The sequence below is a fragment of the Prionailurus bengalensis genome, chromosome A2, assembly GCF_016509475.1.
Source record: "Prionailurus bengalensis isolate Pbe53 chromosome A2, Fcat_Pben_1.1_paternal_pri, whole genome shotgun sequence".
In the NCBI taxonomy this organism is placed as follows: Eukaryota; Metazoa; Chordata; class Mammalia; order Carnivora; family Felidae; genus Prionailurus; species Prionailurus bengalensis.
Window position 1 is genome coordinate 44,849,806 of NC_057348.1, and position 24,699 is coordinate 44,874,504.

At 37.8% G+C, this 24,699-nt stretch overlaps 1 protein-coding gene across 3 annotated transcripts in view; it reads left to right on the forward strand.

The window, feature by feature from the left end:
• Window positions 1–24,699, forward strand: part of CNTN4 (contactin 4) — a 900,795-nt gene that overhangs the window by 697,272 nt on the left and 178,824 nt on the right. For all 3 annotated transcript variants that reach the window (XM_043587960.1, XM_043587961.1, XM_043587962.1), the window contains one exon: window positions 21,577–21,774. In XM_043587960.1, coding sequence (XP_043443895.1) covers window positions 21,577–21,774 — 198 coding nt within the window. The remainder of the gene's footprint in view (window positions 1–21,576; window positions 21,775–24,699) is intronic.

Below are 24,699 nucleotides of genomic sequence, written 5' to 3' on the forward strand. Positions count from 1 at the left end.
TAAGTCAGTTCATGCTTCTTCCTTGCTTAAAACTCTCCAAAGGCTTTTACATCTGATTCAGGGGGAAAAAAAAACCCTAAAACTCCTCTCTTGGCTAATAGCCTCCATATAGCTGATCCCTGGAATGTCTTAATCATCATCCGCCTTCTCATTGTCTTGCACTCATACGCTCTGTCTCAGAGACACTAAACATATACCTGCCTGCAGTGGAGTCTTTGTGATTGCTGTTCCCTTATCTTTAAATTCTCATTTCCCAGATACCGTATGGCTTGTACCCTTTCATGTAAGAACTGTGGTCATTTTCACTCCTTCTCTGATATTTTTAAAAGTACCATCTCTCTCATTGCTTCTTTTTCTTAGTCATGTTCAGTACCATGTGATTATGCTCTTTTGCAAGAACTCTATGTATTTACAGATTTGGGGGATTTAGTGGTTGTATTTTAAAACACTTTATATTAAAACCACCATAGATTTATTATCCAGTGGAATTTGAAAGTAGAATAAATGTGTAATATAAACTCCTGGCTTGTAATAAACTGCTGTGGGATCTGTCTCCTGGCTCTTCAGAATGTGTGTTCTATCCTACTTTTCAGGTAGGGATACATCAGTGGAAAGTTAAAATGCACTATTTTATTTGGACTGGACAATCATCTATATCATGTAATTGAGAGATACCTAGAAAACAATCTTCTCCATATTTCTTTGTCATTGGTCTGCCATCACACCTGTTAAGTCCCAACATCACTATCAGTCTTCCCTAATGGAACTAACAACAGTTAGAAGTCAGCCTAAAATGCTTCTATAAAAGCCTTTGCAGAGACTTTAACTATAATTACATGGTCTAATAAGCCAGAGTCTGTTTACAGGGCAATAAAACAAAATATGTCGTCTTTTTCACCGTTTATTTATTTTTGGGACAGAGAGAGACAGCATGAACGGGCGAGGGGCAGAGAGAGAGGGAAAAATATGTCGTCTTTTAAAGCACTGTAAAGGCTCTCTCAACCCACCCACCCCCCTCCCCCCTCTTAGCTAACTTTCTGGATAAAGAGATTCTCTCCATTCCTTCTTTAATGCACAATGCCTATTGACTGTGGCAAACTGTAGGTTCATGGCTTGGTAGGCTACACTAAAGTAAACCTATACCCTTCTGTTCCTCCCTTTTAAGTTGTATACTTGCCGAGAGTCAGGTTTTTTTCCCCCTAAACCTATTTATGTTAAATTGTACTTATATAGTTTAAATATTACATAAACTAATGAAAGGTAATGAAAAGGAAAGAACTGTCACTTCTACAAAAACAACTTGGAATCCTTTGAGGAAGACTTAATAAAGACAAGTCAATGAAAAATAAAGATGCCGTGGGCAAGATAATTATAAAAATTTAGGGGGGGGGATCATTAAACTCTAGTAGGATTGTATTCTCTTGTAATTTCACCAGTCTTTTTTTTTTTTAACAAAACCAAGTCTCAGGCATGATGAGTGTAGTTTAGGTAAAAATGATAACATCAGCCCTAGTTAACAGTCAACTTAAAAAAAAAAAGATAACACTCAAGAAAAAAAAAAAAAAAAGGAGGTGCCTGGGTGGCTTAGTCAGTTAAGCATTGGACTCTGGATTTCGGCTCAGGCCATGATTGCGTAGTCATGAGCCCCCGCTGTCAGTGCAGAGTCTGCTTGGGATTCTATGTCTCCCTCTCTCTCTCTGCCATTCCCTCATGTGTGTGCGGGCATGTATGTGTGGTCTCTCATGTTCTCTGTCTCAAAATAAATAAATAAACATTTTTAAAAGATAAAAAATGAGAAGGCAAAGGGGTATATGGTTCCTATATCAAAAGATTGACAAGGGTGCCTGGGTGGAAGTTTGGTTAAGCATCAGACTCTTGATCTCACCTCAGGTCATGATCTCACAGTTGGTGAGTTCAAGCCCCACACCTGGCTCTCCCTCTCTCTGCCCTTCCCTCCCTCCCTTCCTCTCTGTCTCTCTCTCTCTCTCCCTCCCTCAAAAAAATAAATAAACTTTAAAAAATATTTACAAATAATACATTTGATTTTCTAAATAAAATTTATTAATGAATAATAAATACATAAATAATACCTAATAATAAACTTAATTGCATAAGATAGTTAAAGTGTAAATATGGCATTTTTTTGTGGTTTCCCACTTTTACTCTTTAAATTAACCAACTAATTCTAGGTTCCAAGAGTGTAGGTCAAGAGAATTTTTATATTATTTGTAAACACCTTTCAAAAGTAGGGATTACATTCCCCTTATAGACATGTTAAGAATACTGAAGGAGGTGAAATATTCAGAACAATCCCTTGAGAAAAGTAAATTACTAGTCCCATTTTATACGTGATGCTTAGAGTAAATGACTTAGAGCTGACCTGTTAGGAACTAAGGTCTGCCTTACTCAGGGTTCCTACTGAGTTCTGAGGCTTGAATGCCTCTTCACACCTCTCCTACACTTCCCATTTATATCTTTTACAATGTAGATTTTTCAAAATAAACACCAACTAAAGACTGCTGAGATAATCATGTATTTTAATTAAGGGCTTTCAAATCCTTATGACATGATGATAATAGAAATGCCATGTTTATATATCCAGTAACCAGATCTCATATTTTAGGAGGTTTTAAGAGTATGTAGGACAGTCCCTTGATTTGGGAAATGCTGTTTATTAAATTCACCTCTTGGAGATTTTACAACTTAAGGATTTGGAGAAGTCCTGTAGTGAAGAAATGTACCCAACTTTTTTCAACCTGTAATCTCCCCAACATATTTGTCCACATAGTTTAACATATGGCATATAATGCCTCTTTAAATTCAATTAAACCAGTATTTCATGCATATGTGTTTTAAATGTTGCTTTGTAGAATGGGTGCTCATGTTTTTGTTTTTTTTTTCTTTCTTATGATCAGTTGTGTTTTTACAGACTCTCAACTTGTTGACCATAGTTCTCTGGTCTGAGTCTTTTTATTACATCCTTGTTCTCATTTCTTAATTAAGTCAGAAGGGAACAGTCAAATGTTTCAAGAGATAGACTTGGCAGTTTCTTCTGATAGCTGAACCTTGGCACCCATCACCTTAGAAGTCACTAAGAGCCACATGCAATTCTCCACAAGCTGAAATCTACTAAAAACTAAGATCACCCCTTGTTTAACAGGTCTTGGTTAAGAAGCTTATGGAGAGCCAAAAAAAAAAAAAAAAAAGAAAAGGAAAATTCAGATTCCTGCCACAAGCTGAAAAAGTACATCTAAGGTCAGGCATCATAAAAGAGGGTCAGCTAATCAGTGTTCACCTAGCAGTTTGTGATCTGAAGGGTAACAGGAATGCTAAAATTATATGTATCTTGTCCCTTATACCTAACATTAGTATGTCTGTGTTTGTGAAGCTGACTGAAAATAATTCTGTGCCACATGCCCTCCTTTGCAGAATAACCAAGCCATTTGCTGTTTACCGTCATTTGTGTCTGTCCTGTGCAAACGCATAGTGTGCTAGCACCTGGCCACCTAGTAAATAACAGATGAACATTGGCTGTCTATACTCAGAGCTTTTATTGAGAGGGACCTTCATTCATTCCACTCTTACTTTCTGTCCTGAATCATCATCCATCAGAGGAGATCAACTACAGAGATACTCCTAGAAAATACCAATCTGCCTGATTCCGCATCCCTATACTCTTGCAGAACTGACTTGATTACTAGAACAACTCAGAGTTGAGGTGACTTGCCCAAGTTCACACCTCTGACAACTGGAAGATGCAGCATTATAACTAAACTTTTAGCCTAAGCTTTTAGGTGATATGTTTTTAGTTAGAATCAAGCTAGGTAGACATCTGAGGAAGATGAATTAAAGCAAAGAAGCCAAGAATGCATTAGAGCAGTCCTGTGTTAGCAGAACTAGTCAGGGACAAGGGGGGTAATTTTTGCTTCAAATAGAATTAAAAAGGTAGAATTGGAGAACAAGTTTTCAGAAGTCATCATACAACTGGCCATTGGATATTTGTTGAGATTATATAACATTCTTCAATATTATGTCAATTGTCTAATTGTTTTGTAATCAACATCCTTTTTGTCATAAGTTTCAAAACCCAATTCAAATGAGCTTGAACAAAAATGAGAACATATTGGCATAAAATTCCCATTAGATGCAGCTAGATTTTAGTTCTCAAGTGATAGTTTTAGGAATCTGTCTATGCATGTTTTGGCTTTACTTGGCTTGAGCTGGCTCTCACTGTATGGTAACCCCAGCAAAAAGAGAGTGACTCATTCCCAGTGATTTTAGCACAAGCTTCAAAATTGACTTTCATGTGCCAGCTTGAGTCACGTGCCCATCCCTAAACTAATTATGGTGACTGGAGGTTATGGGGTGGTGCCGGATAGAAAATTCTGATTGGGCAGACATAGAACATGTGTACATTCCTGGAGCCACAATGAAGAGAAGCCCAACTCATATAATAGCGTCTACTGAGAGTGGGAGAGAAATGGTTCCTAATGAAAAGTCGAGGATGAGTTGACCAGGTGGGAAAAACTAAGCACCAAAAACAATCAGTGTCCAGTTGTTGTTTTATATGTATCAAGGTATGTTTGCAGTCCAGGATCCCCAAAGAGTAATTTCAGGATAGAAGAAATAAATACCATGAACCATAAGATTTACTGTCCTGGAAACATAAGCAGGATTCAGGAAACCTGATTCCCCTAAAACTATATCCCTACTTTATATATCCTGTTCTGTAGTGCTTAGAATGCCTGGTATATAATAGGCACACAGAAATATTTGTTGAATGAGTGATTGAAAACTAGACATAATGGATACAGTGTTTCAGTTTAGGGTGATGAAAAGTTCTGGAGATAGATAATGAGTAATAGTTGCAAAACAATTTGGATGTACTAATACCACTGAACTGTACACATTAAAGTGGTAAATTTTATGTGTATCTTGCCACAGTATAATTTTTTAAAAGAGAGAAAAAGCCTACGCATTGAGAAAGACAAAATTTTGAGGGCTTCTTTGGGCCTCTTGTTTTCCATTTAAGCCTGCCCTAGTCAGTCACTGGGCCTCAGGGGTTAGGCAGTGACCGGTGTGAACAGAAGCGGTTTCCACAAAGTGAGGCACAGATATTAGCTGTCCCCTACTTCATTCAAGAAGAGCAAGGGGCACAAAATGATTTAGGTTCATGGAAATCCGGAAGATTTGCTTTAGGAATGCATGTATGAAAGAGGTTCACTCGCTTTTAAAACTGTATTTTCTCCAAGGGCCAGGCAAGTAATTGTATAAATGATTAAGATACTGTAGGCAAGGTAGAGATCCACATGATCCCTTCAAACAGGCCAGCCACTGCTCATCTTTGGCCACTTACTGCCTTGATGAGAAATGAGGTCAGTATTGTGTGGCCTTGTAGTTTTCTTTCAGGAGACTTAAATGTGAAATTCTCTGTGAAATCTTTCAATTTTTGAATGTTGGCAATCATTGAAAAACACTTTAAGATAGTAAGCATGGGAAACAGAACAAAACTATTACACAGATCTGGCTTATCATCCCCCACATTGAAATAAATGTTGTAAATGTTCCCGTCTTTCTATTTATTTTCATTTTCTTCTGAAGCTCAAACTATTGTTCACTTTGCCACAAAACACAGTAATGACCCCGTGCATTCAGTGTATTTTACTGTATAGGGTGACTTGTGTGGTTAGAACAAATATAATCATTCCAGTTTTACTCTTTTTTTTAATTTTTTATGTTTATTTTTAAGAGAAAGAGAGAGAGCAGGGAAGGGCAGAGAGAGGGAGACAGAGGATCCAAAGCTGGCTTTGTACTGATAGCAGAGAGCTTGATGCACGGCTCGAACCATGAACCATAAGATCATGACCTCAGCCAGAGTCAGATGCTTAATCAACTGAGCCACCCAGGCGCCCCCAGTTTTACTTTTGAAACCACTGAGGCTTTAAGTAGAGTTACTTTAAATTTGCACCCAGATTATGTCATGAAACTTCAGGTCATTTCTTTCTTTCAAAACTCCCCACCAGCTTCTGCTATATCATTTATCAAGATCAATTATTTTTCCCTTTCATCAGAGAAAGCTGAGTTTCTCAATTCCCCACAACTCCTTTGTTACTCAGATGGGAGAAAAAAAATCGTTACCTATGTGAAACTATAGAAGAAGATTTGTGTATTTAGATCTAATAAATTCAATAACCAGGAAATTTAAATCATATAATATTTCCCATCTTTCCAGAGATAGATAGACTTTTTTTCCTGAGGGAACTTTTAACTTAAGAATGTGTTTAAATCCCCCTGGCATGACGGAATAATCATTAATGTTTACAGTTGCTATAGCAACTAGAAATGCTGGCGATTGAATAGGAAAAGAGCCTGAGAGAGGAAGATAAGCTGTGTCAATTATTGAACATCTGTCAAACATTTAGCCAATTTAAAGTGACAGGCAAAATGCTCAAAGTTGAAGGTAGGTGAAATGTATTTTTCCTAACATTCACTTAAGAACATCATTTTTGTATTGTTTTGCCACTATTACAGAGGGGTAATTAACTTTTATTTTCATCCATGTAAAAGAGGTATTTTCGATGAGTAAGATATGTTTGCACGTGTAATTTTTTATGCTCTAATAGTATTAATCCAAATCTACTGGATGTTGCTTTACAGTGTCTGAGCTCTTTTGCATACATTATTTAATTTAGTCTCATGGTAATGCACACATTTGGTAAGTAATATCCATTTTATAGAATTTTGCATTTTATGGGAACAGAGAGGTGAAAAAGTGTGTTTCAGAACATATGCTTCTTCATTCAGGACTCTCCTCTCCTCATCCTAGCCACGACTCATTCATGCAGAGGCAGCACCCTACATATTTGTCACATGTGTGTCCACTACCCGCTCTTGTACCGTGGCAGGCAGATCAATTATGACTCCTTTTTCCTTGAGTACCACTGCATCCTCAAAACCCTAACGTAGCATTCTGGAGAGCCAATACCAATTAGGCAGAGCTCCCCAGTCAAGTTAAAATCTATTTGCAATCCCTGCCCAGTAATGATTTCTCACCTTTGCTTGGTGTTTTCTCGTTTACAAATCGTTTTCATGTATATGGTTTTATTTGGTCATCAAGCCTCTGAGGTGAGGGCTATCCCTTCTTTACATGTGAGAAAATTGAAGCTTAGAGAGATTAAGTGATTTGGCCAAGATCACAAAATGAGGTGCAGGACATCTCCTCCCTACTGCCTTTCAACTACACTATATGAGAAAAGAGCAGTAGGTGTAAGAACTAAGGTCATGGATTCCAAGTCCTGCCCTGATCACATGCTAATTACAAACCAAACCTCACCAAACCAAGAAAGGTTAATGCCTCCCGAGGTACTTCTCCCTGCTCCTGAAAGGAGAGTAGTAGACAGATTTTCTCTGGGATACTTTCCTGCTATCAATCTGTAATACATGAGTTCTAAATATAACTTTACTGCTAAGTTTCCCAATTACAGCATTTGTTTATTATCTACCATGTTTATCATTGCCCCCCCTCCTCAACTTCTAGAAAGTGAGAGAACAAATTAGTTTTAAGTTACTATTTTGCTACTTCAGCTTATTAGCATGAATATACTAGTGCTACACAAATGGTCAGAAGATTTAATATTCTGGGTTAGTTTTGCTTGATGCCAAGTTTTAAATATTCTCTGTGTTCCTCACTTTTCCTTTCCTGGAAAATAGATATTACATCCTAGAAATGAATCAAATGAATACTACAAAATGAAAATAATTTCAAAAAATGAGTACGACACTGAGATAAGATGTCATTGTAGCTTTATTAATCATAAACCCTGATCTGGTCTGTTAACATAAGTGGATGATTTAGAATGGATCTTTACCATGAAGTTGAACCAATATGTAGATGATCAGACAATTGTTTTCACAATCTTTGCTTTAGCAGTAATACCAATAAACATTAACATTTCTGAGTACTTGTATTTGCTATACACTGTGCTAATTGTAATTAAGCACTTTGCTTATTACAACATCGCCTTTGATCTTTTCAGCCACCCATAAAGTGTATTATTATCCTCACTTTTCAGATGAGGAAATTGAGTCTTAGATAAGCTAAGTCACTTTCTGGGCCTTACAGAAGGGACAAAGTTTCAGGACCAGAGAAATATGTCTAACTCCAAATACTAGAGTACATATTTGACTGGTTATAGAAAATACTCTTAAAATACCTTAGGTGAGGATATTTCATTTAAACACACACACACACACACACACAGACTTAGACATCAGATAGAGAACTGTGATGATCAGATGTTATTTTCCTCTGAAAGTTTTTCTTGAAGCTGCCCCCCCACCACCACCGTCTTCGCTGCATTGCCATAAAAGTGATACAAGAGTCATTGGTAAGAATCCACTATTTCTTTTTTTTTTAATCCATTATTTATTTTATTTTGACACACACACACACACACACACAGCACACAGGGAAGGGGCAGAGAGAGAGAAAGAGATAGAATCCCAAGCAGGCTCTGCACTGTCAGAGCAGATCCCTACACAGGGCTCCATCTCACAGATCATGAGATCATGACCTGAGCTGAAATCAGGAGTCAGAGGCTTAAGCAACTGAGCCACCCAGGCACCCCAAGAATCCACTATTTCTTTTTTTTTTTTTAATTTTTTTTTCAACGTTTATTTATTTTTGGGACAGAGAGAGACAGAGCATGAACGGGGGAGGGGCAGAGAGAGAGGGAGACACAGAATCGGAAACAGGCTCCAGGCTCTGAGCCATCAGCCCAGAGCCTGACGCAGGGCTCGAACCCCCAGACCGCGAGATTGTGACCTGGCTGAAGTCGGACGCTTAACCGACTGCGCCACCCAGGCGCCCCAGAATCCACTATTTCTAAGAGCTGGTAATTTAAAGAACAATTTTCTTTTAATTTTTAAGTTAATTTATTTTGAGAGAGAGAGAGAGAGAGAGAGAGCACAAGTAGGGGAGGGGAAGAGGGAGAGAGAGAAAGAGAAAGAGTCCCAAGCAGGCTTTGCACCATCAGCACGGAGCCCAATGTGGGCTCAAATCCACAAACTGTAGGATCATGACCTGAGCCAAAACTAAGAGTCAGATGCTCATCCAACTGAGCCACCCAAGTGCCCTGATTTAAAGAACAATTTTAAATGGTAGTGGGTGGTGGGATATTAGTATACAATGATTTTTCAAAGGACATTCTGAGGGGACGTATGGATGATGGTAAGAAAAGGACATTACTAAATGGGAGAGGGGAGGTAAGCTAAGCCTCTAAGTAGGAAAAGAAATGACAAGGGTTTTTATTGGTTAAAACATTTAATCTAGAGGACAGAAACTCAATGTCCACTAGGGATTTTTTTTTAATGAACAAATTTACTGATTTTTTTTTAAAGCAGCTTACGTGAAAGACATAATGTTTCCTCAAAATTGATTTTCTCAGGTAACTCAGATACCACCTGCACTCACTTGCTTTGCATATCAGCTCTCAGTCTTAGCTTCATCCACTCAAATCAACTTGTCTCTAGCACATTAAACATGGGCATGAGGCACTTTGCTCACAGCCCCTACATCTCAAAACCTGAAGGAGAAAAAAAGGCCCCCTTTTGAAGGGATTGCATTTTAGAAAATTCTGATTGGCTGGCTTTTGTCATATGAGTCTTCCTGAACCAATTACTGTGCCTTAGGGGATGAGGTAATACGATTGGTCTACCTCAAGACTCATGCCCATTCGTACGGCCAGCCTTTGAGGAATGATGATTGGTTATCATGAGAACCAAAGGAAGAAGTGTTGCCAAGAAGAGTAACTTACCTTTTATGGCAAACCAAATAGTAAAGAAAAACTCAAGGATGACTAATCATTCATCTGGTTCTGTCCACCACATCTCAAGGCAGAATTTGACTATTATGGTCATTGAATATCTTTTATGTTTATAAAGGTACAAGTAAAAGTAAATTCTTCTCTTTGGGAAGGACAGGTCTATTTTTAATAGACCACCAGGCCAAATGCATTTGTTATTGGTCTTACTTCAGCATTGGCAAAATGCAGACAAGAGACGGCAAAAAGCATCTCTGATTACAATGAAGACTAGTATTTCCTTGGCAAATTTGATTAATGGTTAATTTAGAATCAAAATTTAAATGTCAGTTGTTTGAATTTCAGACCACATCTTTAATTGAGGAGGAGGAGGGTGTAGAATTGTTTAATAATCTGATGAAAAGGCTGTATATCAGTGACTTGTGTGGGAGTTGGTGACATTGCTTGAAAACTTGTTCTGTTACTCATATAACTGCTTGAATCCTTTTAAAAATGTAAATAATTATAGTTTAACTGACATTTTCTACCATTTACTCAAAATTGTTAATCATTCCTAAGAATACCTTTCAGTTCCCACATTGAATATTTTTTCCTTTCTCCCCAGAAATTGCTAAGCTTCAGGTAATAAGACAGATTTTGATTATGTTGTGACAAACAGCACATATTCTAATAATGATGATGTGTGCAGCCTTTTCTTAGAAAATATCTTTAAATGTTGATATACAAGTGACCTGTATATCCTGATATTTCAAGATTTAACTGGTCAGCTAGCTAGTTCCCTGATACTCTGAGCATCTCTTGAGTGCCATACAGGATTAGGTACTGTGGCATTCAAAAGCAAACAAGATGGTGGTGAACCCTGAAATAACCCCACTGTAGTTATTTCAGCAAAAGGCCTGGCAACATCAGTCATGATAACCTCTGTGCCCACCTTGTTACTGGATCAGTTAAGTTGAAAGGTGCCATTGCAATGGCTTCCAGCATAAGAAAAGAAATCTTTGCCTAGGTGTCAGCTTTAATCGTAAATCTAAATCCACTGGTTTTCTTGGTGGTCTTAGAATAGATCACTTGTTTTCCTATGTCTCACTTTCCCTGTCCTTCCAATGGAACCAATCTTTATTCTGCTCATTTCCTCTACTTATTAGTAGAGTCAACAAATGAGATTATGGATACTCAAGTGTTTTGAAGTGTAAAGAATTAAACCAGTTGTGATTCTGCTCATGTACTTATAAGACGTAGCCTTACTTATGGGGCGCCTGCGTGGCTCAGTCAGTTGAGCGTCCAACTTCAGCTCGGGTCATGATTTCACAGTTCGTGGGTTTGAGCCCCGCGTTGGGTTCTGTGCTGACAGGTCGGAGCCTGGAGCCTGCTTCTGATTCTGTGTCTCCCTCTCTCTTCTCTCTGCCCCTCCCCTGCTCACGCTGTCTCTCTCTGTCTCTCAAAAATAAATAAATGTAAAAAAAAAAGAAATTAAAGAAAAAGACGTAGCCTTACTTAAAAATAGATTTGAAAACCTGGCTCACCAAATCCAAGTTTCCTTCCTTCTATGCGGTAATATCTTAGTCCAGGGATTAGTGCCCCCTTTGAGTAACTGCAGTTCTGGCCAGGCCACCCAGGTGTCATCTGGTTACCTGAGTTTTATTGGCACATGTCATTTAGCCTGTTGTGTTGTATGGCTAACCATCTCTGCATGTCTACCTCTCTGCTTTTACTGAGTCTTTTTTCCCTTAAGTATTTGGAAGACTATGAATTAGTCATCTTTTCTTAACTGCCATTTTGTAAACTCAGTAAAACTGCATGTCAGAGATAAAAGGAAAGTTTTTTTAGAGAAAGGGCTTAGCCATTCTGATTTGAAAAATGTACATTCTGATATTATAGATTTTCTGTCCTTCTCTGATTTCAGTGATTCTGCTTTGCAATCAGTGGTCTAATGGAAGTATTGTATACTCTTCTTTATAGGTAACTTGTTTCTTACTAATGCTTTTGGCCTAGAGTTTAGTAATGAATTGGCACTCTAGGAAACTTGGGACATTTGGAATTCCAATTCAATTCAACTAATATTCACTAGTTGATTACAGAATGGGAGGGACGAAAGTGAAGCATATGTTCCCCTGCCGTATGTATTCTTGTCCACAAGTAATTCTTGAATCTGGTAGCTGGAGAAGAGACAAGTAATTGAATAATTCTAATATAGGAAAAACAAAATTTTAATATGTGAAATAATGTGTAGTTGCCGCGAAGCAAAAGAGAAACACATGTTGATTTGGTTGATGAGCAGAGACCACATATATTTTTCCAGGAGGGAAGATGGCTCTTTGCAAAATGTAGCCATTGAGATAAGCAGAAGGTAGAAGGGCATCCTGAGAGAGAGTGACCAAGCCTAGGCAGGGAGATTGAAAAACATAGAGCACATCAGGGGATCAGTGACTGTTTATCCACTTTACCTTAAGCAACTCTACTTAGCAGGATAAACATTTCTTAAAATATAGTTTGGTTGGTAAGAGAAAATCACAAAAAAAGCTAAAAAAAAAACAGAGGTCTCAGCTTACAGCCGAGACAGGTAGGCATAGCCTTCCCATCGTGCCTTATCTTTGTATTTAAAGGTGATTTCAGAGAAAATAGATATGTATTATATGACAAAGTAATCAGAGTAATCAACCTCTCTGTTCTTTTTCAGAGCCTAGTTTGAAGAGTACTCCCCCAGAATATGGACTTACATGGAGAGAGGAGTAGGAAACTAAGACTAGATAATTTGAAGTCCTGCTTTGGAAGGACTTGACAACTATGTTGATGTATTTTACTTGATCCAGGTTGCAATAGAGATCACAGAGGACTTGTGTGGGAAGGAGGAATGGGATCCAAAACTGCTCTTTAGACAAATTAATCTGGCAGTGGTGTGTGGGTTGGCCTGGAATGTTGGCAAAATGGTAGGATGTTCTTAGGCCAATGACAGGTAATGGTGAGATGGGCATAGAAGCAAGAAATCCTGTGGAATTCTAATCTACAGGATTTGGATACTGACTGGATATACCTTCCCCAGCAATACCTCCCCCAACATTTCTAGAGACAATCAGAGATCTGGCAGAAGGTCTTGTAGGAAAGGGACATAAGTTTTAAGCTGAAAGAGGTATATCTCATTTTTTTAGCCCAATTCTCACCTGAGGAAAAGTGGCTTTCTCTCTAGAATGGGGCATTGAACTTTGATAGGTATCTTTTTAACCAGCATTCAGTTTTCACATTGTCTCAAGTATTTTATATTTTACTTTGGCTGTCAAAGATATCTATGCTTTAAGGAATTAAAACTTACCAGATGAGCTTTGGATGTTGTATTTGAGTTCTTCATAAAATACGATAGTACCTTTGATTTCTTTAAATGCCAAATTTTTAAGAAGTAACTGAAAGAAACACCCTTTAATCCCAATGAACAGTATTTTTTTTCTGCCTCTCATAGTCCATTCAAACTATCACAGAGAGATAGCCTTACAGGTTTGACTACGTGAAGAAGGCTGGACCACCGTTCATCACAATCGTACAAAGCTCTAATGTTTGTTCTGTGTGGTTTTGGTGTCATCTCTACCTTCCTTCCATCAAAATACTCTGATTAGCTTGTGCTTACTCTACAGTACCATTTTCATGCTAGCAAGAGCATGCAACTAAGTGTGAATTCTATTTCTTTGCGTTTCCTCCCTATATTTCAAAAGAGGTCACACACTCAATTGACAACTGAGCAATATGGGCCTGTGTAAGAAGTAGGGATTGGTAAAGGCTGTGGCACAATGGAGACCCCCAGCCCTCTCCTAAATGGGCAGCCACTACTCAGCTCTGCCAGTTGTTTCCCTCATGGAATGAGGGAAACTAGCGTGTTTCTCTCTTTTAATGCACTGTTTCTCCCGGTGTGATCTCCAGACCACCAGCAGCAGCACCTGGGAACTCGTTTCAAATGCACATTCTTAGTCTCCATCCCTGACCTTCTGAATCAGAAACCGGGTGTGGAACTCTGCATTCTGTATGTTAACACGGCCCTTCTGGTGATTCTGAGCTCACTCAAGTTAGAGAACCATTAGTGGAGTGGATGCTGTGTTGCACTTCCCTGATTTCTCTTGAGGACTGATAACTGAGAGCTGTGTTTGAGTTTCAAGAAAATCCCAATATCTAGATGTTCATGTGATTTTTACTCTTTTTAAAGCCTGTGAAACCATAAAAGACACGCATGCTTATGCAAGCTAAATCCTTTCTGTGTGCCGTCACTTTGCAGCCTCTACTCAAGAGTCTGAATGTGCTAACTTTGAAAAGAATGCTGTTCTGTTGAAAAAAATATATGGATTCTTTCCTTAGTGTATGAAAGTTTGCTGACACCAGACCTAGATGATATTTCCCAAACTTTTTTTACTGATATTTTTCTGAGAGCAAAAGAGTCAGCATGTACCCCTGGGAATCTGGGAACATATCCTGAAGCAGTGAACCACAAGCACATGGTTTTGTTGAAGCCTTGCCTTATACATTTATGATTTGTATGGGTTTTATATCTATTCCATAATATACTTATATTTGGCTTATGCTCAAGACAATGTGTTAAATTGCCCTCAAGTTAAATTCTTTAACTTTTGCCTACAAAATTTTAAAGAAAGTCTACACTCCAGAAAAGTGTCTAATTCACCCAGTAAGATAGAGGCAAGAAAACAAGAAGTAACCCATAAAAGGGAGGAGATTGTAAACTATACACAAGAGCAACATTTACAGGCTATATACTTGACTCGAAGATGTCCCTTTTTCCATCTTATTTCCCGTACCTCCACTCTCACATCTGAGTGACCAAAGCACATGTACCAAATAATCATTGAGCGAAAAGTCAGGAGGCTTATTTTTAGAAGTGCCTGCCCCCAGTTTGCATGAGATTTGGCACTAGGCCTTTTCTAACCCTTGCCTCACATAGTCACCATTTCATTTCTCCTAAATCACTTTTACAAAGATGGTGAAGAATTTTGACCTTAGGTACCAGCACCAATTGATTGGAAGCAACTGCCTAAAGCACTGTATGGAGAATGATTGTGAATTTGTGTGTGGCATAGTCAGTTACTGTGTCAGCCATGGGTGGAGGAGTTAGCAGCTAGTGGTCCAGGTGACAGATACATGTCACCCCTACTCTATTCAGCACCAGTTACTATTGAAAAACAATTTCTGAATTCTGGGAGGTCCTGCTTGATGCTGGAGACTTGTCTAAACCAAGTTCTCTGAGTCACAAAGCATCCATGTTAGGGGTCCTTTCAGCCACAGGCATGATTTCAGCAACCTACATAGCATAGTGCCACGGCCAGCATTGTAATCATTCAAAGCCCGTTAGTCTATGTCATAATTAATAGAGGTATAATATCTGTCCTATTGTGGCCCTTCAGATTTCAGCTTCTCTTAGACACCTCTCTTCTCCTTCTGTTTCACGAAATGCTGTTGACTGGATGACAGTCAAATATGACTTTATATTGATCTTTTAGGGTCTTAGTATTAATTAGAGGTTTTATCCAGAGGCATCTTCTCTGAGAAGCCAGAAGTCTGTCAGCCACTCCCTCTTGGGAGATCTCACAAATCTTTCATATGACAACACACTCTTCTCTTAGGCTTTCCCACCACCTATTTATGATGTAAAACCACTAGTGCTGTTTAGTGCTTGACTTTTCTGGTACAATTCTTATTTTTTCTGGAATTACTTAGATTACTCCCAATTTATAACATCTCTCTTTTCCTAAGTTCATAGGAAGACAAAATACTTATCAATCCATTTATAAGCAAAAAAAAAAAAAAACAAAAAAGCAAAACAAAACCAAAAAAACACACAGAAACACATTCATTCTTAAAAGCTGACATCAGCATGTTTAATGTTCAGTTTCGCTCTTAGTTTAGGCAGGGAAACTGTTCTTTTTATTATTTCTATTTTTCAGATGAGACAACTAAGAAGTGGAAATTACTTTCTAGCTGATAAGCCCTGAAGCCAAGACTCAATCCATATATTTTGACAACAAATCCAGGGATCTTGGAACTGGGTTATGCTCTCTCCCTTCTTGCCCAGGAAAACTACTAATGGGTTCCAATCCCTGTCTTCAGTTCCATTGCTTAGCTGAGCTCAATGATTTTGCGAGTTGGTGTTTGCTAAATATTTGGCCAAGAAGTAAACCAGTGAATATATTCATATAATCCATTGTATCTATAGAATCACTTAAGATACATTTTTCATATCTACCTGCTTAGAATATCTCAGTTTAAATTCAACTTCACAACCTGTACAAAAAGTAGAATTAAGTATTGATAAAACTATCTAAAAATAAGGAGACTCTCATACTGTTTAAATAATTTATTAAAGTGAAAGTGGTTACAACATAAGTAAGGACTAGAATCCAGATATCCTGAGTGTTAATTCTACTATCTTTTTTCTACACAATACAACACAGCTTAATTGAAATAAATGTAGTATACTGTACTGTGTGTGTGTGTGTGTGTGTGTGTGTTCATAAAAGTTCTAGTTCTATGGGTGCCTGGCTGGCTCAGTCAGTAGAGCGTACAACTCTTGAACTTGGGTTGTGAGTTCAAGACCCACATTGGATGTAGAGATTACTTAATTTTTTTAATTTAAATAAAAAGTTCAGATGTTCTGATTTTATCAATAACTACCTGTGTGATTCTTATCAAGCTACAGGGTCTCTTTGGATCCCACTTTTGTCACTTGTCAAATTAAGATTTAGGGTTTGATGTTACACATATAGAGTTGTGGAATTTTAATGCTGAAAGATACTTAGAGAGCATCTAGTTGTACTCCCTCATTTACAGATAAGTAAATTTACAGATAAGGAAAACTGATCTTTTCTAGCTCTAAAATAAATTTAGAGAGGACCATATGGGTTCCTAACAGAATCAACTCTTGTGAATACTGTGACTACCCACTTACCAAATGTGTGGTTGTGATCCACGCATGTAGCTTCTCTAGATTTAAGTTTCCTGCTCTGTGAAATTCAAAGGGTCATGCTAAGTTTTCTTTCACATTTAAAACTTTGAGGATTAAGAAAGGCATCTTTGAAAACTGACATTTGTGCTACCCCTGGGACAGGACTCAGAATGTCATGAAGCATAACGTAAGTCTGGAAAGAAATTAGCATCAGGAACACGTTAAGAGCATCCATCCAAAGGACTCTGATCACAGGGTGAATTTGCTCAATGAATACTTAAATTTGAAAATTGCTTGATTGATGTCTTACTTGAAAACTAATAACCCAACATTCTTTGCTGTTGGCCCAAAAATATGGAAAAACAAACCAAGTAAGAGAGTGAAGTTTTGTCATTCATTTCCTATAGATTTGGAGGCTACAAGCCAAAAAACCATCACTAGGTCCTTCTTCCCTAATGGATATCACATTATAACTAGTCTCAGCATTTTTCAATTGAGCATCAGAAGCTTCACAATCTATTAAACATTGTATTCCAAGTATCTGTTTACTGAGTTGTTACAAATTGCCAATGGGACAGAAACTGTCTGTCATTTCCAGAGCAATTAGTGTGTGAAAACTTATCAAAAGAAATCTGTCAAGTTTGAATAAGTATAAATAATGCATAGAAGTCCCTAAGGAAATCAAACTGAGTGGGATACATTTTTCCTCATCGCAGCACATTAGAATTTATTTTGTTTTATTTACTTGGCTCTGTTTTTTAGCATGTTGATAGCATGTCATTTAACCCAATGGATTAATGTTTTGCTCTGATAAAAATAGACTTTGCTTTTTAGAGGAGAACTAGAGTGTCTCCTTGAGTGATACAGTAGTGGCTCCTTCCTTTCAAATTTGGAGAGCTCTTGTTTGCTTCTTGGAGGGAGCACTGGAATGGGAGTATGTCTAAAAGGACTCTTAGATGCAGGTCTTCTTCAACTTAGGATGGGGTTACATCCCAATAAATCCATTGTAAGTAGCAATGCATTCACTTAGCCTAGCCTCCCATAAACTCTGAGAACCATCTGTAGTCTCCTTTGCCACTTTTTGACTCTATGATCTTACCCTTTCAAGGGTTAAGATTTTTCATGTCTTTAAAACAAAGAAATAGGGGCGCCTGGGTGGCGCAGTCGGTTAAGCGTCCGACTTCAGCCAGGTCACGATCTCGCGGTCCGTGAGTTCGAGCCCCGCATCAGGCTCTGGGCTGGTGGCTCAGAGCCTGGAGCCTGTTTCCGATTCTGTGTCTCCCTCTCTCTCTGCCCCTCCCCCGTTCATGCTCTGTCTCTCTCTGTCCCAAAAATAAATAAACGTTGAAAAACAAAGAAATAGAACAGGTGATCCACTGGGTAATTTTTAGCTTTACTGAACATTTTACCTGCACTGATGCCTGCATTATCGTTGTATTACACTTCTTATGCTCTTTCCCCCTTGTCCTGGAAAATAAAAATACACTGTTTACAAGAAGTGATATTTGCTATAAAAAAAAGAATTAATATCTTAGAGATGTCCCCCTTTCAGGAGGCTCAGCATGATCTCACCAGTGCACCAACCAAGATTTTTTGAATGACATTTGAATTTTAGGACTCAACAGTATTTACAAAGGTCACATGTTCAACTGATGTTAGTTATGATCTTTAACACCATCCATTTAAGACCATTTTTGGCAACTGCGGTATGTTCCTTTTTCTACACCATGGAAAATGGCCATAGTGTTATATTGTTATTATATTTTGGGAAGCTTATTATAATTTTAAATCAACATTTTGTTATTTTCTGTTGTTTAAACTCATTTAATGATCCTCCCAACACTGAAGTGATAGAGTTAATTATCTTCATGTTATACTTAACGTTTGTTGAATTGAAGTCATTACTATTTGTTCAGGGTTTCCCAACCTAGGTTTTGTGATCTATTAATAGATGTTTTAGAAAAATGGTATATATGTAGAGGGGACAAGGAGATTTTATGATCAGTAGAAGAGATTTTATTATCATTTTATACAGTAAGTTGGTATGCTTAAACTTATGCTCTAAGGAATTTGAGGAATCTTGGCATATTAAAAATCTCTTGCAAGTCTTGAAAGGATAAATTTGAAAATCTATTAAAATTTATTTAATCTAGGTCTTCTCAAAGCCATTTGATCATGTAACCCATCTAAATTTAGGAGAGGTGGGAGGAAGAGAACTTCTGTAAACAAGAAATTAACATTCCAAGGACCACAGTTCAGGAAATGCTGCAGTATATGCTTAAGGTTGTTTGTATCTTCTCCTAAAGCACTAAGTCACTTATGTCACAAAAGCAGTGAAACCAGAATAATTAGCGTATTTTTAAGTAGCCAAACAGCATGTTAATTGGGTATTTTTTTTTGTTTTTACTTTTAAAATGGCTAACTTTTAATGATTTAGATGTGCTTATGATTCATAGTGCTTTCACATAAAAGAATCCTCACTACATACCTGCATCACATTTGTTATTATCCCTACTTGATAGGTTAAAAGTTGAAAGTGAGAATGTTTGTCATTCCTTATGTAATACAGGTTTAAATTTTGGTCTTTTTTTTTTAACTCCAATTAGAAAAATGACAAATTAGATGTTCTTTTTTCTTTCTTTCTTTCCTTTTCTTTTTTTTTTTTTTTTCTGATATCCATGGTCCATACAACTTTCTAATTGCCTTGTCCCACAGAATTCAGCGAGGTTGCTATCACTGGCCACTAGCAACAATCTTGAGAAGTGTCTTTAGAAAAAGAAAATACAGTTTTGTATATTTGATTACAGCTTTCCTTGGAGGTGTGGGATGATTAATGTTGTGCTGGTAAATTACTTTCTAACTTCTACCTTGTGATTTTGGAGATGCTAATTTATACTTAAATCTCTCATGTAGCTAATTAGGGCATAGACAGTGTTCTCCTCATTGTTCATATGAGAACATTGATATGCTCAGAGATCTCTTGGTTTGCCCAAAACTCACACACAAATTGAGTGATCAGTACATAGTGCTGTGCTGTTTGCTCTGCTGTTTGTTAAAATCTCCTGTTTTTGATGGGTAAACAGCCATACCAATTGAACTTCCCCATGATCTCTTATAGGGGCTTTCCTCCCCCAGATTTTAGTTTCTTCAGGAAGTGACTAGCTTGCTGGGAAGCACTTGCTTATTTATACTGAGTATCCTCTTGACATCAGCATGGGGTTACTTATAATTACAGGCACATGCGTAAATAAAATGATTAACTATTCTCATATAAACATAATTATATCTCTCTAAAATAATACAGGAGGAAATGTTATAATCCAGTGATAAAGGGAAAGCAATCTGCATGACCCCTCCTTTGTATGTAAACAGTGGATTATTAAGGCAGAATATGTTTCCTGTTGCACATTTGGTTATTGAGGTCAATCACGCTTGGGACTCATCTAAGTATTAAACAACAAAAATGCCTTTATAGCAATTAGTGTTCTCTTTACAAAGCTGAAGCCTTTCTCCCATTTTCCAAGGACACTGCATACCTTTAAACTTCTGCCTAGAATTCTATTAAAGAAAGATATATAAGAATTCAGCCAGCTGGTTCTGAAACCAGAATCTTCTTTTGCATCTAGTTTTCCCCCTCCCCTACCAATGTAGTTTTTAAAGATAAAGTGGGGGCACATTAATCATTGCCAGTGCCTAGTATATCACTTCTCCAGCTTTCGACACATCTGGAGATCACACTTTAAAGGGAGGAACCATGGAATGCCTCGAGCTGAAGACGTTTGATTTCCTTGGAGCACAGTGGTTCACTGCAGCAATTCATGCCAGCTCACTGTCAGTGAGGGTTCTTCTCAGAAATTGAAAGCATGGGATCACATATTCATTCGCAAAACATTTACCTAATTCTTAAGAAAAATTAGAACTCTGTAACAGATGTTTTCACGTCTGGCTGCCCATTACACAAATCCCACTGGCATTCTGGGATGAATAAGTATTGGCAAAAAAAAAAAAAAACGTTGCTCTTGGACTGCTGTTTCATACGCAGTCCCTTATAAATATAATAAATTTTTCCGCCAATATTTTTAGGTACACATTTACATTTGGGACCAGCCCTCCGGCCAGTCAGCATGTGTTTAGCAATTATTTGCTGTAATATTAAACAACCATCTCACTCAAATAATGGAAAAATAGTTCAACTATGCAAGAAAAGAGTAAGAATGTGTGTTGATAGTAAGAAGTTTTGGGAAAAGACTAAACTGAGACCCAGAAATTATTCTGTACCTTCATAGGGCCAAGAGTTTGGACTTAGTTACTTTGTTCTCCAGTGCCAAAGTTTCTCAGTTGATGGAAAACTGTAAAATGTGTTGAAAAACACAAAGTGCTATGCTGCACCATAACAATTATTATATATAAAATGAAAGAAGTGATCCAAATGGTTTTCAGGGTGGCTTCCAGCCTTACTGTATCAAAATTGTAGACTGTCAGGGTCTATAATTTGCGCATGAACTCAGTAAGTATTGCGCGGTGCTTGGCACATGCTTAGCAAACTATAAATGCTTATTCCCTTGGCTTAAAGAGATTGGACTTGTTTTAATCAACTATCAGTGTGTTCTTTTTAGTTCTCTAGAGATAAAATCTTATTGACTGACAGTAGGAGTACTGGTAAAATATTTAAGGGATTGTGATCACTTCCTGTTTATATTTAGCAGGCTGAAAAGAAATCAGTGGGCAACTTGTGGATTTCTAACTTGCCCATTTTTTTTCATGAATACAGTAGCATTCTAATGCTTGAAAACATTTTTGCAATGATGATTCCTTTGCTTTCAGAGCTCAGTTATGCCTGGATCTTCAATGAATACCCTTCCTATCAGGATAACCGCCGCTTCGTTTCTCAAGAGACTGGGAATCTGTATATTGCCAAAGTAGAAAAGTCAGATGTTGGGAACTATACCTGTGTGGTTACGAATACAGTGACAAATCACAAGGTCCTGGGACCACCCACACCACTAATATTGAGAAATGATGGTGAGTTTCCTAAGGGATTTTGTTATTCCCGTGTTTTGAGATCATATGTTGCATATGGAAAACTGTTATATTATTGGCACACAAACGCTGTCTAAATGAAATTTAAGAAAAGTTTAATGCTTTTTACATTTGGTTACCTATATTTGCTCCACTTGTGTAAGAAGTAAGCCCATGAATCTGTTTTGAAAACTAATTAGAAATTTAATTGCTAATCTCAACAGGAATGGAATGTGGATTTAGGTGAGTATAAATAACAAAGTGTTTCTTTTTCACTTAAAATGTATACACAGGCAGAATGAAGTAGAAGGTTGAACACCTAGCTCATTAATCAATTCTATGTAATTTAGTATTAAGTGTCCAGAAAGAAGTTTTAAATTATCCAAATAACTTCTGGATTTATGATACTAATGACATAGTTCACACCACAATGAAATGCAGGAATACCAAGGCTTATTTGAGAAATAAATTTTAATTTCCAATACTTTTGTGAAAAATGTTTCAAGAAAACATGTGATTTTCCCCTTAATTATCTGGATGAATGACATAACAGTGTGTGGTAATTCACCGTGTGCTTTTCAAAGGCAATCGTACTGAACTGTATGCCAAAAATCTAGTTCCACTATGCCTTTTCCCCACCAGGAGTCTTTTTATGAATTCTGTCCCCTCTTCTTGAGATGCTTCTCCTCCTCTGAGTCCCAGCCTTTCATTTGACTAAATGATACTGGTCCTTTCATTTTCAAGTATGTCACTTTCTCCCGGAAGTTACGTCTGTCTGACTCCCTCCCCACTATGCTGCATCAGGTATCTTCTCTATCAAGTCCAATAAAGCCCATTACTATAACCCCAAGAACTCTTCATTTTGTATCACAATTACCAGTGTGTTTCCCTGTCTCCCTAACTATAAACTGGCTCTTTTAGAAGCACATGTAGTGCCTTGATCACTAGTGTGTCTCCAATACCTGTACAATATCTGGAACACAGGAGATTCTTAATAGATATTTGTGGAGTAAAAGAAAACAAAGCACAATTAAGTCTTTCAATAATGGCCAGTATAGAGATTTAAGCAGCCATGGTTAAATGTTTATGTTTCTATTCTTTTTAAATTCCATGCCCATCAAGTACACACTTGAGCCTTCCATTATGAACAGGAATTACTAGACCCATTGTACAGGTAAGGAAACTGTCAGACAAGAATGTTAATAACAAGTTTTTACTAGGTACTTAACTATTTGCTGGATGCTCAGAATTTTACCAGAATTATTTCAGTGAAACCTCAAGCAACTATATGAGGAATATCCTCTTTTATCTTTTATAGATGAATGAACTGGGGCTCAGATATGTTAAATAACAAACCCCAAAGCCACATACCTAGCTAAAAACTAATGGCTCCACAGTTCACACTTAGCTCCCACATCCTGTTGATTCCATAGCTAATACATTAATGCCTCAATCACTAGGTTTCATTTCATTACACTCTACCACCTCTTACCTGAATTTGTATAGCACAAACTTGCGGATTCAAGCCTAGAACTCAGATTTCTCTCCAAATATGTTCTTCTTCCCTTCTGTACTGAAGGGACTTTGTACCCAGGTGCAGCTGTGAATATGAATTTCTTAGAACAGGATATTTGTAGGGGCGCCTGGGTGGCGCAGTCGGTTGAGCGTCCAACTTCAGCCAGGTCACGATCTCGCGGTCTGTGAGTTCGAGGCCCGCGTCAGGCTCTGGGCTGAGGGCTCAGAGCCTGGAGCCTGTTTCCGATTCTGTGTCTCCTTCTCTCTCTGCCCCTCCCCCGTTCATGCTCTGTCTCTCTCTGTCCCAAAAATAAATAAACGTTGAAAAAAAAATTAAAAAAAAGAACAGGATATTTGTAGACAAACCAACTTGCAAATAGGGTCTGAGCATCCTTACAGCATAAACCATACTATGGAATTTTTTAGCAAATGATGTAGATTTGAATCATTCCTTTATTTACTCATCCATTTAACATGTATTTATTTAGCATTTACTATGTGACAGCCACTATTAGTGCAGTGAACAAGAACAATAGGGCCTCTATCTCATTTCACCCACATGTTCTGGGAGGATACAGGTAAAGAACAAACATAAACAAAAACAAAAACCCAATTACTTTAGTACTAAATACAACAGTATGATAAAATACAGGTCCTATGGAGTGTAATGTCTACTTTAAGGAGAATTGTCACTGAAAACCTTTCTGAGGAGATGACATATGAGCCGAGACTTGAATTCTAAGAAGTCAGCCCCTGTGATGATCAGAGGGAGGAGCAGTGCAGACTGAGTTGACATCACATGCAAAGGCCCTGAGGCCTGAAAAAACACTGGGCATGTTCAGGAAGAAAAGAGAATGTGAGCATGGATAGAGCATAATGAGCAGGGTGAAGGTTGCTTCGAGTTGATATTGGAGAAGAATCAGTAGCCAGATCATGTAGACCATGGAAAAAAGCCTGGATTTTATCTCAAGGGCCATGAGAAGCCATTAGAGGATTTTATGCAAGATAGTGATGTATGTTTTGTAAAAGTTTCCTTAGCTACTGTGTAGAGATTGACTAAACAAGTGAGAGTGGTTGCTGCATGTCCAACTGAAAGACTCTGCAGCAATTCAGTTGGGAAATGGTGGCAGCTTGAACTAGGGAGTAGCAGGGGGAACAGAGAAGTGGATAGATTGAGAATCTGGTTTGCGGGTAAAGCTGCCCGAATTTGCCTATGCACTGAATGTGGGAGGTGTTGGAAGAGAAAATCAGGGGTGACACATAGGTTTCTGGTGTAACAACTGGGTTGATGGGAATGCCATTTACTGAGGTTTTACTGAACAGGGTTGGAAGGGGGAAATCCAAAGTATTATTTTAGTCATTATTTGTAAAGCCAAAAGCTTGACTTTTCTCTTGGCAACAGAAAGAAGTATT